Raw genomic sequence first — 20,993 nt, 5'->3', positions numbered from 1 at the left:
TCCCAAGGCTGACCCTGGAGCGGCTGAGCATACCTCAGCTATGGACGAAACCCCATTACACGGTGTTGCGCCAAGCGACTTTATAAACCCAAAACTATTTTTTAAGAAATAAATTTGTTGAAATAATTGAATAATATTTGAATACATTATAAAATGTTTTACATTATGTAAAATAGTTACAACTTTTATAGTATATAACCATAACCATCATCTACTACCTATGTATTAAAATCCTCTATTACCATGAATTATGTGATTGCTGAATTGAATTAGAACTACATACTTACCCCCTTTTTTGTATACATATTTACCACTAGTATAAGCCTTTAGGTTAAAATTTAGGCTAACTAATGGACTACTGTAATAAAGGATTCTATTGTATTAATGACTATAACCGCGAAAGGACGTTTTTCTTTCTTAATCGGAATTTTTTAAATTCGAGCTTAGCACAGGCAAAAAAATGTCAATAAAAAACCTTTAAATTAAGCATTTACGTAAAAACATGAAATATCCAGCTTCTCACGAAAGTTGGGTATAAATAACCAGAACGGACCCGGATTATTATCTTCCCAAAACTCGTCATTATTCCTCGAAATTACTTCAGGAATGTTTTCTGCCACTACAACAGCAACAACATGAACTATCCATTCCCCAAAATAAATGCCGTAAAACTATCCCTACTGTCATTCGAATAACAAATTTGCTCTAACACATCCTTAAAGAGAGTGAAAAAACCTCGTGTGGCTAACTAATAAATGTGGTTTAAAAGTTAAAAACTTGTCATTAAAGCTTCTTCATCTTCTTTACTGGCGTAGACACCGCTTACGTGATTATAGCCCAGTTAACAACAGCGCTCCAGTCGTTTCTTCTTTTCGCAACGAGGCACCATATGGAAATGCCAAGCGAAGCCAGGTCCTTCTCCAACAGGTCTTTCCAAAGGAGTGGAGGTCTTCCTCTTCCGATGCTTCTCCCGGCGGGTATTGCGTCAAATATTTTCAGAACTGGATTAGTTTCGTCCATACAGACGACATCACCTAGCCAGCGCAGCCGTTGTCTCTTCATTCGCTGAACTATGTCAATGTCGTCGTATATCTCATACAGCTCATCGTTCCACCGAATGCGATCGCCCTGGTCAACTGGTCATTTTTGTTCGTCAAGAGAGGACTTCACTTCTCAATTGCCTACTCAATACGAAGTACCACCTGTTGGCAATAGTTATTCTGAGTTGGATTTCGAGGCTGACATTCTTGTTGGTGTTAATGCTGGTTTCGAAACGAAATTAAAGTATATCAAACATAGTAGCTGTTGTTTGAAAACTAGTGCTTTGATATCGTGACGATCACTTGCTGATTGACCACGATTCAATAATTCCGTTATTCGTAGCCATTTTGGATTGCAAGTGAATGTAATATAATTCCGCACGTATTTCATCGCATCCTGCGAGTACCCGTGCCTATGCTTTGCGGTGGCAATGTGAGTTGATAGCAAAATCGTGAGCCGACCAAGGTTTGTCACATCTTCATTGCTATTGACCGCATCTCGCAAGTAAATAGTACATATCTTTCAGATCGATCTTCACTACGGCTGAACATAAGCGGATATTGTAGTGCGTCATACTATCGATTAGTTTCACTGATTCGCTTGTAGTTTTATTGTCTGGCTTTACTATTGCATGATGTGGCAAATAAAACTGGTAGTGTTTACTTTGTATGATTTTTTCGCCCGTTCTGACTTCCTTCATATGGGCTAAATGGACGTATTATTCTACGACCCTATCATATTCTGGTTTCAGCTCGCCTTTTTTAAGTCAGTTTTTTCCATACTTAAAAACTGTTGGATTGCAGAAAGACTTTTCTACTTTACAAAATTGTTTCGGTCAATGATATTTAATTTTTTAAATTTCTCGCAAGACTTAAGTTTATGTTTAATATATTTGAAGAAGCTTCTAATTAAATTGTTGATGCTACTGGCTTGGGGTCTTTGGAAGCTTCTTTCTTTCATTTGTTGTCACGTGGGGCATGGTTTTTTTTTATGAGGGAGATTCTTTTCTGGTATTGCTGCAGTGCATATGTTTACCAGAATTGGGTCTCTGTTGTTGTGGAAAGGTTTTGTGTCGATAAAATCGGCAAACAGTTGGAAGCAGTGGATTGATAAATTCTTCACATTTTGAGTTTTTGGCAAGTTCATTAAAATCGTTATTTGCTTATCTAACAGTATTCCTTTGTTTTCGTATCTGGATTTCAAATCTTCCCAAGCGAAATGGAAATTTTCTTCATTTAACAGGAACTGCTTTGCGATGACGCCTGCTTGACTTTCTGTTTTGATCGGAGATAACACAACTTTTGTGCATTTGATAATTTTGGATAGTTTATGTAAATGGCTGTGTTCCGGAAAGATGGCACCTTGTGGTGGATACCCGAACGTGCCTCTTGACTTTGAATTTGTTTCAGTTCTACTCTCGGATGTGTAGTACGCACGTACTTTAATTGCTTTAATTAATTTTAAATGGTCAAATATCATTGTCTTAGTATCTTCAGACTGATTTAAATCTAATTCCTAGATCTGAGTCATCAGATTCTACTATTTAAGTTTTCAAGATCTTCTCTTTCGATTTTCAATGCCGATTTAAAGTTGTCCTGAATAGGCTAAGACGAGAACCGAGTGCACCAACGTATTAGACTGCCACTCTCAGTGACATGTTATGTCTCTCCCCCCTTGCTTCGAGCGTGTAGCTTCTGCAGGTGTACATGGACTCTTCTCGTCAGAAATCATCTTTGAAACTTTTAGCAACTAAGTTGGCTGAGATTCTTTTGAGTCTGAGCTCAATTAAGTAAGAGTTTCACGGAAAATTTTTTATTTATTAAAATTACTCGTTGAATTCCAAGACAAATTTCCTACATTATAATAATAATACCCAACGATTACCCTAATCCCGCCCAACCGAAATAAAGTGTAAAGCGTTGCGATCTTAAGCTGCTCAGCAGCAGGAACAAAAATTTCAGCAGCCAAAATTAAGAATTTTATTAAAGTAAGTTTTAAATGTTACTTGTTAAGAGTAGATAAAATAATTTTTTGCTTCATTCTTCAATCAAAACATTTTTTAGGTCATCCCTGCTTGAAATGTTTCTCTATCTGATTTTTCGGTCAAAGTGCTTCCACAAATACTCGACAGCATTAATGTCTGAGAACTGCGGAGGGTTATGCAGAGTTTTGTTGTTTGATGTAACAGCCACTCGGTAACAATTTCGGACTTGTGTTTACGATCGTTGTCTTGTTGAAAGTTTTAATTTCCTGATTGTCCTAATTCTTTAATAATTAAAAAGTTTAAATTATCCAATTTGTTAATCGTGGTCTCAATGAAAACCAAATTCCCATCACCAGATGCTCTCAGAAAGCTCCAGACCACAACCGATCCTTATCGTGCGTTATAGTGTTATTAACACAATTATCATCAAAGGCTTTACTTTTTGATCGCAAAATTTTAGGAATTCGCTTTTGTCTGTACACTAAATGTTTTACCAGAAGTGTGCAGCCTGGTTTGTATACTTCTTTGCAAATTCCAAGTTATTCCTGAGTTTTGCGTAGTACTCGTCCATGCAAACCGCTTTTGTGCAATGTTCTCCTGATTGTACTGGCACATAGGGTTTTACCCGATATCTCTCCTATATCTGTTTATATTTCAATAGCGTTTGAAACTGAACTAGTTTTCTCTTTCCGTACTATTGACCGTGCATCAGTGTCAGTAAGGCGCTTTGGTCGGTCCGGCCGTGACAAACTATTACTACTCTGGTGTTTACCACGTTAATCAATAATTTTTCCTTATTGTGCAATGGTGTCTTCCATTTATTTCTCTGATTTCGCGCAAAGATTTACATTAATTATGTAAATGTATTTCCAAAGGATATTTGCCGCAACCGTGGAATAAGTATTAAAATCATACAACGGTTGTTGCCACTGTTTACTTATTTTGACGCGAAAAGACGAGTGTTTTTAGTTAAGTGAATAATTTTTATTATTAGTAATTTATATTATACTCTTATAATATAAGCCTTGAATTATTGTATTAAAGGCTACGTTGTAATAAATGCTTTAATATTAATAGAATTGGTGTTTGCTTAGTTTTAACGCTCACAATATATGGATAACGCCTTTAAAAAATTGTTTCCCCATTGCATTTCAATAAAGAGATTGCAATTTAGTTTAAAATTAATGAAAAAAAAAATCCGATTTTGCGCTGTGAGGTTTGCTTTCAGGCATCACAAATTTGGGAAGAAATTACGAGCTTTTGAAATCACATTAGCCTAGGGAAAACCTCACAAATAATAGAAACATTACAGTAACGTGGCTGATGATTTTTGAGAGGGCATGAGAATATCGCTGTGGAACTATCAATACTATCGATACTTTCATCGATTGTTTTGCAGCTGTAGAAACTAAAGTGACTAGAAATTTGGAATTTCATTTTCTACATAAAAAATAATATGCACAAAGAAAATTTATATATCTTTCTCTAAGCAAATTATATTGATGAATAAGCTAATAAAATTAAAAGAAATTTGATAAAGATTATTGTGAACTGATTTAATAGGATTTACGTTGGGTGAGCAAAAGTTAAAAAGAAATGTTTTTCTGAAGTTAATATAAAATTGTTTGTATGTCACATATTTGTTCACTAATTTATCCCGTTTTGCATATCGACCCTTAAAATAAAGAATATAATCATAGATTCATCAATAATTTAGCAATGGAACTATTGATTACGATTCACTAACTCCATTTTACATACATAGATCTAAATATATATGTATGTATGTACAACAATTTTAACTCTTATACGTATTTGAATGAGTCCTCGAGTCCAAAGTAGCATAGTTTACTTTTTTCTTGTGTTGTGATGATATATGTATGTATATTAATCCTTATAAAGTAAAAGTGATAGAAAAATTGGCTGCGATTTAGATTAGCGTGTAAAAATCATTATAAATGGGAGAAACACGAAATAGTTGATTTTTTGAACTTTAAATGCAAATATCTCAAAAACCCTAAGTCACCGGCAACTATATCTATATACATATAGATATTCTTGATCTAGAGGGCTTCCTCTATCCGTACATACCCATTTTAACCCCGAAATCGGGGAATGTTATTCTAAATCGCTGTCAGTATATAATAAGGAATCGTTCCACAAACTAAGATACGAAAACTTAGATGGTACGGTACATCGAAGTATGAATGGGCTACTGTAGTTTCATATTTTTTAAAAAGTTTTCGTCATATATTTGAAAAATATAATATCTTTTATCAAAGGTATATATTCGAACAATATCTCCCGAAATTTCGATTAAAAAATGTTGAAAATTCCGACGTTGAGACCGCGTTTCCCTAGGTGTTTCTCAAAAAAGTGCTCTCGCCCTGGACAGCATAACTTACTATTGGTTCTTATAAAATTAAAAAACTAAACATATTCTGTTAGTACATATCTAAATCTCGTTTTTGAACGTAGGAAAAAAAAGTTAAAATTGTCCTTCTTTTCTCGGACTTTCACCAAAAAATCTTATTTTTGCTAAAATTTTCGCAATTTTTTGGTCAGAAAAATATGTTGTAATGAAACAAGAAAAAAATTTTCGTTCAATAACTAGACGTGTACACAATACGAACTAAATCTGTCGATAACTTTTCGAGGAATCGTGTCCACCGACTTCAAAAACACAGTTTAGAGAAAAACGCGTTTAAAGACAGGGCACTTTGCGCACAAGTTCTCAAGGCTATATCTCCGAAATTAGTACTCAGATCAACTTTAAAATTTAGGACTATATTCTAGAGGTATTGTAGAATTTAACAAAGCAAACAAAAAAAAATCGATTTTTGGAACTTCAAACCCACCTAAACCCTGAAAAGAAGTTCTAGCACCTCATCTTTGTAAAAATAAATGATGTCGATTCTTCACTCACTCTAGTTACTATCTAGGCTTAGTTGTATAAGCCATGGTTTTGCAAGTTGAGAATAATATTTTTTTTTTCCAGGAATTTTCGAAACACAGCGGCAAAAATAAAATGAGCATATGTAACCTTTTTTAATTATCATATTAACAAAATGGCTGTTTTTTCAAAATACATTGATCTAGCGATGCAGAAATACGACGAAAATGGTTTATCGAAAACCACAATCAGTAGAATGATACTCTGCGCGGCAATCTGTGCCTATACTTTTAAGACTACATATCCTCTATTTGGAAAGCAGTTTGTGAATAAGAATAACATTAAAGACGCATACAAAAATAATAATAGAACTTCATATATGAAACTAAATGATCATATAGTTAATTCTACGGAGGATGAAAATTCTAAATTGGCTGAAGCAGAAAAATTGATTATAGCAAAACAATTGAAAAAGCAATCTTTACATCTAGAACCTGGCCTGAACAAAGAATTCGTTCTGCAACTAAGAAAGCTTATAAAAATTATTGTACCAAAAGTGTTATGTTACGAAAGCGGCCTATTAATAGTTCATACTTTATGTTTAATATCTAGAACGTTTTTATCAATTTATGTAGCTGCTTTGGAAGGTGCCATCGTGAAATTTATAGTACAGAAGGATTTGAAACGGTTTGTTATAGTACTTTTAAAATGGTTTGGAATAGCCATACCAGCCACATTCATAAACTCAATGATAAGATTTCTGGAAAGCAAGCTTTCATTGGCATTCAGGTAATAAAAACCTTACCTAATCGCAAAATACCTATTAAGGCTTATTTTAATGTTTGGTAGTAGTATGCGATGGGCTACTAATTAAAAGAATAATAATGATGCGTTGATTTTATTCTTTTGATTTTATTTTAATTTAATATATTTTCTTTTATTTTTTGAAATTTTTAAAAGTATTTTTTGTTTATATTATTTTATTTAAATTTTTTATATATTCTTATTACACATTTTTATTTCTATTGTAGCATTCAATGACTAATAAATTCTCTTTTATCCATGTTTAAAGAGAAATATTATCATATTTCATTTCATATATGACTTAATGACAAAAATAAATGTATATATGTAATAATAGTTGAAATAGGAACTCTAGCAAATAATAAAAAGACTAAAAAAACTCGCTGGAGAAAAGAATGAGTACGTCAGGTACCGGTGAATGATAAAATTTATTAGTTTGAGTTTTTTTGTCTCCTATTTGATTTTTATTTACTTCTTTCATCAGTATCCAGTATATTCGCCATTATTTTCAATTCCTTTTGAGATTCGTTGTGGCATACTGAAGATAAGTTTGCGGCACGTATCAATTGGAATCTCATTCCAAACTGATCCTTATTGCTTCTCAATTCGTTGCATTATCTCCTCCCAGAGGTTTTAAGCCGGAAGATTGACTTGGCCATTTAAGAGAACTCATACCATTATCCTGGAACCAATCTTTTACCAACCTCGAAGTATCATTATCCTGTTGAAATTTCCACATTAATACATTTATAAACATGTATGTTTTCCAGATATCATTATATTGGAACATATTCATGGTGCTTGAAATACGACGCATTGGTACTGCACCAAACCACGAAAAACAGCCCCAAACCATTATGTTGCCGCCTCTGTTGTAGATTGAATGTACCTTCCGTCCGGCGTCATTTAGACCGGACCAATTTGCATTATTTTTCATGAATTGTAATGTTATCTTCAATATTTCTTTTTCAATAATGGTATACTTCTGGTTATCCTGCCAGGTAAATTAGCTCGATGTTGCCTTCGTCGTACCATTCGGGACGATATTATAATACCAATATCGGTTGATATTATTCTTGAAGATATAAAGACTACGATTGTCCGTTGTTGTTGATATCTTTTTTGGTCGACCGCGAGTTCATTCATTCTTTTTAATCCTAAGGGAATTCTGCACAAAATACAGTGAACTGCCTAGTGTTTTAACGTTATTCCTAAAACTTTATCCCTCTTTTTAAGACTATTTATTTTTCCTCCGCACCATATATGTATTTATTTCTTAAATTCTTATTTTATATTTTTTACTTTAAATAAAGCGTATTTTGTTATCCTTTTAAACTGTTCCAAAAAGTCGTTTAAAATGAGCATGAAAGCCCCAATTCCTATTCAACTGTATTAGTTTCAAAAGATGCAAAACATTTATTCATTTAAATATGCCTTGTTAACTTTACTCTCAATATATTTATATCATGGATATTTTCAACGTTAAAGGAATTTTAAGATTGTACATTTTTTGAAAACCGTTGTAAATACCACTAATGTTAAACACAGTCATTAAGACTTACGAAAATAGTGATCTTATGTAGGAAATTTAATAAAGTCGAAGCCAGATTTTTTTCATTGCAAGCCTTTATACATATATTCGGACAGCAACTTGTACAAATATGTACTCGTACTGAAGTTTTCCTCCATATACCGCTACCATTCAGTAATATACTGTTGCTGTTGTAGCGGTAGAAAACATTTCTGACAATTCCCACGACAGCCATTCTACGCACCGGAATTGACTCGGATTTTATCCGGCTAAGGGCTTTGTTTTCGGCGATCTAACCCCGTTTGGATCGGTAAGTGTTAATCTTTGTTTGTCGTCATTAGAGCAATGCCTTGCAGGAGGGTTGCTCCGTATCCTCCTAACTACTGCTGGTATTGAGTCCAACCCGGGCTCGGATTAAGTTTTCTGCTGCGTTTGCGCTAAAAGGCTCCATCCGAACTCCACCTCGGTCAGGTGTAATACATGCAATGGATGTAGCCATCTTAAGAGTTGCTCAGGTCTTAAGACATACGAGATACGTGGCCCCATGTTGCCAACGCTATACTGCGACACTAGCCTCTATGGGTGTGCAATCTGTACACTGTTTGCGAGTTGCGGCGACACTCACCCCAAGTGGCCAACAGAGGACCCCCAAGGTCCTTCCCCCCAGTTACATGATCTCTACAGGATATCACCCGAAAATATATGCACTACTTTGTGGAGAAAACCGTCTGATACTCTTTTTACACGCACCTCGCAGGCGGATGGAGCTGGCGGAACAGATTGACGATTCGACATTATGCACAAAGAATGACGAACCCCCACTATCTGCCCATAAACATCTCCATCAAGAAACCTCCCAACCGCTCGCTTATCCCGGCTGGAAGAATAGCGAAACTCCGCCCCAATTCCCTACCCGAAGCAGCCGTTTAAGCTACTGAGCGCGACACCTTACGCCATGCCGATCTCGGGGATCCCCGAATAAGGGATCTCAATTCGGAGATTCGGCGTATGGTAAATTAGCATAAGCGGACGAAATGGATAGAGCACCTGAAGTCCTGCAACCTCTCCACCGGTATGAGTAAGCTTTGGGCTACTGTCAAAGATTTGTCCAACCCGAAGAGTCATGACGACCGAGATGAAGTTCAAATCAATGGTCATGCCTCTTCGGACCCGAAGCAGTGCGCGAGCTATTTTAGCTGGAAATTTACACTGCACCCTTCGGTAGACGAAACCAAGCGATGTGTTAACCGACGGCTGCGCAAAATGCCAAACGACTGCGCGCCACTTACATTCACCGATGAGGTTCAGAATGTCATCAACAAATCGAAATCTTCCAAATCCGTTGCTCCAACAGTCTTATGCTTAAATATCTAAGCTCGATGGGAGTAAGCTATGTTACTAAGGTCCTCAACCTGTCGCTGACCACTCTTCAAATACCCGATGTGTGGAAAGTCGGAAGAGTGGTCCCACTACTGACATCTGGGAAACCCGCTAACAAAGAGGAGTCCTATCGTCCGATAACTCCTTTCCCCAGTAGTAAAGACACTTGGGCCTGCTACTCTCGACCTTCACTCACCATCTGAGCCTTGCCTGCCACCAACATGGATACCGAAAAGTGCACAGCACTTAACGTCATAAACGCCCAGATAATTCGTGGCCTTTACCAGAAACCACCCTGTGAGAGAACGGTCCTCGTAGCGTTAACCTTGTCAAAAGCTTGTGAGACAGTCAATCACACAACGCTACTGCAATACATTGAGAAAACCACACTTCCTCCAGGGCTCAAGAGGTGGACCATGAACTATCTGATCGGTCGCCAATCATCCGTACTATTTCGAGGCGCAACATCTAAGCTGAAAAGAATTAAACAGGGGGTTCCGCAGGGTATTGTCCTCTCCCAGCTACTGTTTAACTTCTACATCTCGAAACTCCCGCAACCACCAGAGGGGGTTTCCATAACCTCGTACGCCCATGACTGACCTCGTACGATAATGACGTCGGGCAATGGAATCGATGGCATGTGTTCGAAGGTAAACAACTACCTCTCCGACCTTTCTCGTTTCCTCACTGCACGAAACCACACACTTTCCCCCACCAAATCCACAGCGACCATATTCACGAACTGGACGAAGGAGTATAGACTTGAGCGTAATATTGCAGTCGATGGCGTCAAAGTTCCGACTGTTAATAAGATTTTAGGTGTAACTTTGGATAGTCTATGCTCCTTCACTCACGATACGTCCGCGATTATCGACAGCACATGGGGAAAAGACAAAGAAACGTTGTTGGCAACATACAAAGCAATCGGCCGACCGGTCCTTAATTACGCCGCAAAAAAAAGTGGCCGCCTGGATGCAGTGGTACGCAGATGAGGAAACTTCAGACCTGTCAGAACACTGAACTCCGGACAACGACAGGATGCTTCTTGATGTCTGCCATCGAACACCTACATAGTGAGACGCTTATGCTCCCAGTTAAGGAGCATAATGAACTCCTCTCCAAGCARTTCCTCCTAGGATGCTTTCGTAGAAATCACCCTTGCAGTCATCTGCTGGGAGCGGAACCGCCTCCTAGGAGCATCCGACAGGACCCCGGACGCTACAGACTTCCGACAGGCACTGACCGCCATTCACAGTGGAGCCATCAACACCTTCACCGACTCCCTCCYGGTGAATGGCGTACTTGGAGTCAAATCACCGCCCATAGCAGACGAAGAGCTCGAGTTGCCGCGAGAAACGCGAGTGACCCTTGCGCAACTTCGTTCTGGATATTGTAGCAGGTTAAACTCCTACCTATCCAGAATAGACCCAGACATACCCAACGTATGTCCTGCATGCAATTAGTCTTCACCTTTTTACATGCCCTGCCATCCCCACTCATCTAACACCCCTTTCCCTTTGGTCCGACCTCGTCGAAACAGCAGGTTTCTTGGGCCTTCCGCTAGATGTCGTCGACGGCAACATAGAAATCCCTTACCATCCCAACGGGAATTGATACTCCGTTACAACAACAACATTACTGACCATTCCGGTTACTTAGACTGGACTGTCGTGGGAACGGGACGGGCGTAACACCTCTAACCTACCACACACACTTCAACTCTGATATTCAAATTCACTAACTAATGTTTCGTTACATTTCTATTATCAAACATGCTTAAACAGGAAAACGACCAATGGGGTGCAACTATAATCTAAACTTGACTAGTTTTAAATTTCTACAAATTTTTAGTATTCGTTTTTATTACTTATTGGATAAAACGAGTTACCTGGATGCAAAGTTCAAAAGACTAATGCGAAACAGTAGATAGGAAGTACTCAAAATTCTTATTGCCACTTGATAGAAGAGACTGGAACATGATTGGGATTACTGTCTGCTGGCAACACACGTTCACAGGATGGAGCTGATTGAAAAAGAAGACTGCAGAAAGTGTTAAGAGCAGGCCACCAGGGAGCAATGGAGCATCTCTTGTGCACTTGTCCCGCTTTGACAAGACTGAGCTATAAGTATCTGCGGTCCCCACGGCATGATACACTGTAGGAAGTATCGGAATTAAGTCGGCAGAGTCTGTTAAAATTCGAGCAAGGCATCCTAAACAATGACTACTTATCTTAGTCTTAGATAGATAGATAGATAAATAATTGAGGAATGCACTGCGACCTTAGGTCTATTGTGCCCTCTCCTAACTCACAGGGACTCGCTTAGCCCCAGCTTATGGTATGGTCTTACCGAACTGAACTCCATCTCCAAAATTACCTTTTGCGATAGTACGAGTAGCATATACAGCAGTTTTAGTTAACATGTACTTATCGATATTGGATGACTTATGACGATTATGTGGTTCTGTAGGCAGATTTCGCTATGTGCATTTTGCCAAGACAATGTACTGTCATTATTTTCCTTAATTTTTTACGTGCAAAACATTGGTTATAATAACCATAACCCATAACCCAAATTATGTTCTGCGTATACAAAACGACGATTCTTTTCATCTTTTAAACTTTTGTAATAAGTAAAGTGTTCTGTCTAATCGATGAAGACATTATTATTTATAGGAAATAAAAAACAAGGATCGCAAATTGTATGCGTTGCATAGCAGAAATAATGTTATCTGTCCTTTGCTAATTATTGAAAAAGTCGAGTAGTATTTGTCGGATTTACAGCTGCGAATATGAAGCAGTACCTATGGCCGCTTTGATAAATTCGCATATAGCATATTTACCAACATATAAAATAGAAAGACTTTTGAATATCGGTGTAAGATTTACTTATTTAATCCATTATAAAAAAAATTTCTTTGATGATTGGTACTGTGCCAGCCACTCCAATGAAAATTCGGTAAAGAGAAAATATAAAAAAACAGATTGTTTTATTTTCTTTCACCATACATAATAACATTATATTTTTATTTAATCGTGAGGTAGCTACATTAAATGAGGAGTCTTATATATTAGTGCTTAATGCTTCAGTTGTACTATCCATTCTGGATGGTAATTATGACCCGACTGCTTAGTGTAAGTTATAATGAAATGTAATGTTTTACAATTCTTATATTAATTTTTGTTTAGGATCTTAGTCGCTTTGTCTTTAATGCATTTTCCTAGTTAAGACAACAACTGCATCTGCATATCTTATGTCTATATGTGTATCAACATAGTGGTCATTTACGACACACATGTGCATTCGTTCTTCAAGTAGTGAATATGTGCGACAAGCAAGTGAAAAATTGTTCGCCCGTGATCTTTCCTATTCGGGGACACGAGAAAAATGAGATTTATGCGAGTTAATTTTTGCATTAAGTAAAAATTAGCCAAGAATATATTTAAGGTGCACCGAAATGTGTACTCTTTATTTATACTCTTAAGACTAACCTATTGGTTCTTCATTCTATTTACACTAACTAGAATGATACTTATTACTAGTTGATAGTTTTTTTTTTAGATCTAATACCCTATATTGTTTGTTCAGGTTTGTTTACATAAATCTTAGTGCTACTTATACTATTGAGATGCTGGTTGTTTACTATTAAATAACTATTTGGGTTGTTATTGTTTGTTGTTGTGACAGTGTACTTCTATTGTTCCAAGATAAGGTTGTTTTAATGATTTTTCTTTAATGTTGTTCGTTTACTGAAACATAAGACTGTTTTGATGTTTGTTTGTTTAGGATTGTTGGTTGTAGTAATAGTGCATTTCAATTATTCCAACTCAGTGTTGTCTTGAAGCATTCTGTTTACTGAAACAAAAGGTTGTTTTGATGTTCATTACTACAAGTTTTATAAGAAATACATTCCTTAACTTGCACACAAGCCCATACTAGAGTAAATCGTAATCGCACACATACCGATCGAACGCACATGTGTGACGTCCTTTTAACTTTAACTCCCAATACCAGTTGACATTGATTTCTTGTCATAATAGTGTAAATATACAATTTGTATGAATCAACATAATTTTTATTTTTATATTTCTCCTTATCTTTATATTTTCGCCTTATACTCGCCCAACATAACAAAATTTGTTTTGAATGTAAACCTGGTAATAGAACAAATAAAAAATATCTTACTTTATTTGTTATATTGGTATTTTTCCGTTAGAAGGGAAAGTAATGTCTGACTTCTCAAACTCTACTATTAAATGGTTTATGAAAGACGTGATTGCAGCTGAAATTTGCCGTTATTTTCAAAACTATCAAATTTAATTATAATTCTGATTTATCAGATCATTTTAAAGTAAATACTTTTATTTTATAAGTTGCTAAATATGCTCTATACGGATTTATACAAAACTGCTATAGATACTGCTATTTTCATATTCGCAGCTGTACTTAAAAATTTTAATGAATATTTTTCATGTTCTTAATAATTCTATATTTTTATGTTCATAACGTTTTCGCATCTTACGTTTTAGGACTAGATTGGTGCGACACTCATACCGTTTATATTTCAAGAACCAAAACTATTATCGGGTTTCTAATTTGGATGGACGAATAGAAAACGCTGATCATAGGTATACAATTAAAGTAAGCACTTAATTATAGTTATGTTTATTCAAATTTGTACGTTATTAGATTAACAGAGGACATAGCAATATTTTCTACCTCAGTAGCACATCTGTATAGTAGTGTTACGAAGCCATGCTTTGACCTGATGCTTATTGGGTTCGCTTTGATGCGATCCACACAAAAAATGAAAGCCAACATTGTTTCAGGTACCAAACTACTTATTATTAATACTTCTTTGTAAATGTTTAAATATTTTTTCCTTAATAGGCCCAACACTGGCTATTGTAGTGATATCATTAACGGCGCATATAATCAGAGTTGTTTCGCCGAAATTTGGCCAACTTGTAGCCGAAGAGGCTAATCGTTATGGCTATTTACGTCATATACATTCTCGTATTATAACGAATTCTGAAGAAATAGCCTTCTACGGTGGTCATAAAGTAAGTTTTACTTATTGCTAAAAGCGCTTTAATAAATATACTATTATGCATAATATGAATTTTATTTTACGCTATTGTTACCAATTCAATTCGAAAGAAAAGTACTGCCAAACATACATTTTAACACCTATGCTCATATTTTTAGAAAACTAGTTCACTTCCAATTTGGCTTTTTTGCTTTTTATAAAAACCGAATGTATTGCTTTTTTTTTTTGTTTGGTCACTCAAGTTTTGAGGTATCCCTCCGAAATTTAGTACACGTCCCTTTCTCACCAAGGCGCTACTAATTTATGTATTAATGAGGCTTCACCAAATTTGGCAGAGGAAGGCTAGTGTAAGTACATTAGTATTGAAAATAGAGATGTTTAGTAGAGTTGCAATAATTTGTACCTTCGTCGTGAAATCACCAAATATGGGTTCCTGAAACCTAACTACCATGTTACAGACTGCTATTTTTGCCTCACGAATGTTAAATGTATCAGACCGAAGTCTAAACATACTGTTAAGTACTGTAATTTGCCATCAGCTTTAAGACCTGTCAAACACAGTGAAAAACTTCCTATTCCAAAAGCACCAGAATCTTGCAGTCTCAATGAAGAACTAGCATCGACTAGCTATTAAAGTGATGTTACAGAAACAGGAAAGGAAATGACAACAGACCACAGGGTGAACTTAATGACTTAGTTCGAGATCTAAGTCTTTCAAGATCGCAGTCCGAACTTTTTGCATCCAGGCTAAAAGGTTGGATCTTTTATAGAAAATGGTAGAAATATCTCACAAATTACTTTTTTCAAGAAGGGGATCTAGTATACTGTTCAAAAGTTAATCTTTTGTTTAACCCACTGGGAGAAAAACATGTTCCACGTGGTTGACGTCTATTCATTGATTCCGTTAAACTTGCCTTAAAGTTGGTATTGGTTCATTACTGTAACATATACCCATCTTTGCCCTTAGCTCATGCGGTTCATATGAAGGAATCATATGAGAATATGAGAGTTCTTTTAGAGCAGTACGTCAAGCTCGCACTCCGGGATAAAAAAACGTTAGTGAAACTCTAGTTGATCCCAAAAAGGTATTACTACCACCTTTGCATTGAATTGGGTTTAATGAATAATTTTGTTCAGCAATGGACAGACATGGAAAAGGGCTAATGTATCTGAAACAAAAATTTCCAATAGTCAGTGAAGCAAAAATTAAGAAGGGCATATTTGTAGGTCCGAGAACTTGGAAATGCGAAAGTTGGCAATTACAAAGATTTTGAGACTAAACTACTTACTGCCGTAAGTGACGAGCATGGGAAACTTTTCCACCAAAACATTTCTGCTATGGAGAAATGGTACCAAGGCAAGTGGAGTGCCAGTTTGCATGGCGATTACTGCCGAACATTGTTAAGGGATATTCCAAAAACGAAATATCGCCGAAAAACATCGACAGTAACATTTTAAGGTACTCTTCGGTTAAAAAAGTAATAATAACAATAATATATCTATCGCTGTTTTTTTAAACAAAAATTCTCATAGCAAAAAAACTATAGGTGATAGAAGAAATCTGAAGCTACTTTCTGCATTTGTGAAAATTTTTACATAATAAATACTTTGTTGAATTCCTGTCACAAAAAAACAGTGGATTTTTGCTTACCAGTGCTATTATAATTTTATATTATTCAGTTCTTTGATTTTGATACTTCTACCTAATATAATTAAGTTTACTACAGGGTCTACCAACAATTACGAAATAAAGTACCTTTAGTTGTGCAGAATTTATGAATATTACAAAATGTCTGCTAAATGACCATCACGGCTCCGTTTCGATATCTCCAGCCTTCCGGCTGTAATTGCTAATATAATGCTCTGAATATTGTCTTCGAGCTTTGCGTCATTTCCATAAAAAAATAAATCCCAATTATGCCGCCATATCAGGATCCGAATCAAACGGTAAATTTTTGGAGATGCAATTGTGATCCCTGAACCATGTGACTTACACCAATAGCAACAATTTCGTGTGTTGACGAAGCCCTTAAGCTACATATAGAAGATGAGTTTTTAATAAAAAGCCACTGGAGAACATGAGTTTTCTTAGTATTCTTGGACAATTTTCAAGCGATGTACACGTGACGATAAAATAGTAATAGTAAAAGGAATATTTAGTTGACATTGCGCAATTATAGATGCATAATAGCGGGATAAGTTTACGTAAAAGTTTTTAATACCCTCATAAAGTAAAAAAGTGATCCATTTCGAACATACCTACTTTATTAAAGAAACAACAAAGAAACATCAAATTTAACGCGGAATGTTTATTATCATTCGAAAGAACATTCTTTGGCAATGATTTTTTAAGAGTATCTCTTTAAGACTCTTAAGACTTTACATATATAAGATTTAATATATATATAAAAATTTTAGATATTAAATAGTATTTTATCATGGCGCGAAAGCGTTCGCCATTAACGGTTATGTACTCACCGGCATCATTTTTGAAGAAATATTGACCGATGATCCATCGGCCCACAATCCACGCCAAACCTTTGTTGTTTCCAGATGTAATGGCAGCTCTTGAAGTATATCAGGTTGTTTTTTCTCCCAAATGCGGCAATTTTGCTTGTTTACATAACAATTGAGCCAGAAATGGGCCTCATCACTGAACCAAGTTTGGTTCGAAATCGGCAGATCTTCTTGAAACTTTTGAAGAGCCCATAGAGCGAATACTACGCTCAATAGGTTGATTCTGTTGACCATAAGTTGAGCGAAGGGCGCGAAACACATTCTCTACTGAATGTGAATTTTCGTAATAAAGTTTACCGATTCGGAAACGTTGTGCAGGTGTAAGTCTTTTCATGATGAAATACGAAACAACTGAACAAAAATAATATAACGGCTTGACACGAATTACGAGTGATCTGTCTAAAAAAGGCTATTGAAAGAAGTACCTCTACTTCGATCACCCGTTATATGTATAAATTATAAGCGTAACGAGCTGAGTCGATGCTATGCGGCTGTATATACGGGAGCTAGTTTTTTAAGTTTTGATTTTGCTTACGTCTTTTTCTCCCTACGAAACTAATCGAAGCTTTTGACACAGTTGGATGCTAACGGCTGGCCGGTTACGTTTTCAGATCAATTCCTATGTATTGTAATTGCTTCAAGAAATGCACCCGTGAAGAGTATTATAGCATCTGTACAGCCGAAAAGCAAAACGTTGCTACAGACCGGTTGTTTATATCACCTAAAACTATGTGAGCTGAGTATAGGGTTATATAAATACTAAGCAATCAATTAAGACATAGGACTGTAATTTGCCACAGGGGATCACAGTAGCAAGTGGTTTAATATACATCTCTTCTTCTTTACTGGCGTAGACACCGCTTACGTGAGTATAGCCGAGCTAACAACAGCGCACCAACCACTTCTTCTTTTCGTTACATGGCGCCAATTAGAGATTTCAAACGAAGCCAGGTCCTTCTCCACTTGGTATTTGCAATGGAGTGGAGGTCTTCCTTTTCCTCTGCTTTCCCTGGCGGGTACCGCGTCGAATACTTTCAGAGCTGGAGTGTTTTCGTCCATCCGGACAACATGCCGCTGTCTTTTAATTCGCTGAACTATGTCAATGTCGTCATATATCTCATACAGCTCATTGTTCCATCGAATGCGATATTCGCCATGAACAACGCGCAAAGGACCATAAATCTTTCGCAGAACTTTTCTCTTGAAAACTCGCAACATCGACTCATCAGTTGTTGTCATCGTCTAAGCCTGTGCACCATATAGCAGGACGGGAGTTATGAGTGACTTATAGAGTTTGGTTTTTGTTCGTCGAGAGAGGACTTTGCTTCTCAATTGCCTACTCAGTCCGAAGTAGCACCTCTTGGCAAGAGTTATCCTTCGTTGGATTTCCAGGCTGACATTGTTGGTGGTGTTTCCGCTGGTTCCAGGATAGACGAAATTATCTACGACTTCAAAGTTATGACTGTTAACAGTGAGGTGTGAGCCAAGTCGCGAGTGCGACGACTATTTGTTTGATGACAGGAGATATTTCGTCTTTACGTTATTTCTCGTTTACTGCCAGACCCATTTGTTTTGATTACTATTCATTGGGGGTATTTTTTTACGTGGCGGGTCCCAAACTCAGCGCACAATCCTATGTAGGGGATATATCGCCTTCTCGCTTTACCTCGCCTTCAAACGGATGTTTTTGGGCTACCCAGAGGATACTTGGTCAGAAACCGGAAGTCGTGTGCTGCTTGAGTCAGTTTAAAAGAATCGTTTCTGGCCAGTCCCCAGTGAATGGCGATCAGAGAACTATCCGCACTTGCTTGAACTTTTATACATGACTCCAATGGCATTGGATGTACAATATTTTTGGTTAATCCTTGAGGCGTGTACACAAACAAATTCGATGGTTTTCCAATTCTGGAACATGCAACATATAATTGATGGTGAGGGAAACACGGATTTTCTGGTGATGCATCGATGCTTGACCTGAAAACAATAAATTTTTAGTTTCATCCCAGTTTAGATTACACGTCAATATAATAAAAAGATCTGGTCGGCTGTATACACGTACAAAAGTCATAATGTCTTGAATGTATTTTTGTATATGACGCGGACTACCAATGTATGATGATGGGAGAATATATGCTGTACCAATGATGTTGATGTCATTTGTTGCATCTACTTTACCGATTATGGCATCGCGCAAAATAAAGCACTCCTCAGTACGAAGTTTTGCTTGATTTAATTTTATATATCGTAATCTCTCAGTTTCAATTTTTACATACATATCCACAATGTACTAATGAAATAGTTGTCTGCGTCGGAGAATGTTGTCTTCATTAGTACGAATTATCCACCGATATACGTAGAAGTTCATATCACTGACTGTCTTCATTAGTTCTTCACCTGCAAATACATATGTATATTTATGAGATAAACAGAAATTATTGGCTTAAAAAAACTGTCAGATAATCTATAAGTTGTACCTGTAGTTGGATTCCTTTGTTTAATATTTAAATGATATTCTTCTCCTTTCCAAAATATCGTAAGAACGATGATTGTCTTAAATTATTCACATCGTATTATCTCTGCGTTCTATGCGTATGTCTCGACGTTCACCAGCCATAACAACTGTAGCTTCAGTAACCGGTGGAGCATTATTCGATATGTTACTGCCTATGGAGAGCACTCATAGGGAACTTTGCTTTAATGAAAATGACGTAGTTGTCGTTTTTCAATCCGTTAGAAAGGGTCTTGAACAATTAAAAACCTTTCCAAAATATCCACAATTTCTCGTTCCTAGATTTGCTCTATATGGTTGCAATCACAGCGTGTATGTGATTGTTGCTCCTCACTTCCCATAAAATAAATATATAAACATTTTGGATCGGCACTAGTTCATTTGAAGCAATTAACTAATTCGATGGTGCACTTAACCTTGAATCTTGAATATAGATTCAAAACTCAGACCATCTTTATGATGAACAATTTTTGTTTCTCCAAATTACGTTATTTGGAAGCATGAATGGAATTTACGAATTTTCCGCAAAAGTAATTTCGATTGAGATGTGGTTCCAGCTAAAAGTGTTTTAAAGGCTCCAGTGGTATATTGAGCGGTGGCAATGATATTTTCCCCAAATGCGCAACATATACCAGCTGACTTGAAAGCATGACAATGTTGACACCCTTTATCCATACTATTATGGATGTGACGAATAGTTTATTTCATAATCATATTCAAATTCGAAACGATTAAGTGATGCTCGTGCCAATGCTCGATTATGCATTTGCCGTTGGTTATTTTCTCTATGTATGTTTTTCGCTTGTTAACGTGTCCCTCGTTGTCTTAAGGTATTAGCACGAAGACGTTGAGTGCATTGTCCTGAATTTTAATTTGCATGAGCACGTGCAACTTGATATCTTAAATATATATTATCTGCCGATTGGTCTTCAACTGATCTATTAAATGGACCAATTACGCGTTCCGAGTAGGTCGACCAATATTTCTCGCTCTTCCACGAAGATGTTGCATTTTTCTGTAAAAATTAGAAACTGTAAAATAATAAATAACGAATATTATATATATTATATTTTAAGTAATTAACTACAAAGATTTATTGTAACAAATTTTGCGTAAAAAACGTGCGATTTTATTGTTTTGTGTTTTTTTTAATATTTTCAAAAATGAATAATTTTTAATAAAAATCAATAATAAACAAGTAAGGAAGGGCTAAGTTCGGGTGTCACCGAACATTTTATACTCTCGCATGATAAAGTGATAATCGAGATTTCAGGCGTGGTTGTG

The 20,993-nt window shown here is 36.4% G+C and overlaps 1 protein-coding gene across 1 annotated transcript; it reads left to right on the top strand.

Annotated features, from left to right (window-relative positions):
• Positions 1–4,421: 4,421 nt before the first annotated feature.
• LOC108965936 (ATP-binding cassette sub-family D member 2-like) lies at positions 4,422–14,696 on the top strand (the record flags this gene model as incomplete). Its single annotated transcript, XM_018928613.1, is given in 5 exon segments — positions 4,422–4,600; positions 6,024–6,707; positions 14,163–14,261; positions 14,323–14,462; positions 14,524–14,696. Coding segments are annotated over 4 exon segments (1,026 nt in total), but the record flags the coding sequence as incomplete, so codon positions are not given.
• Positions 14,697–20,993: the final 6,297 nt, after the last annotated feature.

Source organism: Bactrocera latifrons, unplaced genomic scaffold, assembly GCF_001853355.1.
Source record: "Bactrocera latifrons isolate USDA-ARS-PBARC rearing strain unplaced genomic scaffold, ASM185335v1 scaffold_1508, whole genome shotgun sequence".
NCBI lineage: Eukaryota > Metazoa > Arthropoda > Insecta > Diptera > Tephritidae > Bactrocera > Bactrocera latifrons.
Note: the sequence above shows the minus strand (reverse complement) of the source record. Positions and strands in the feature narration are given on the sequence as shown.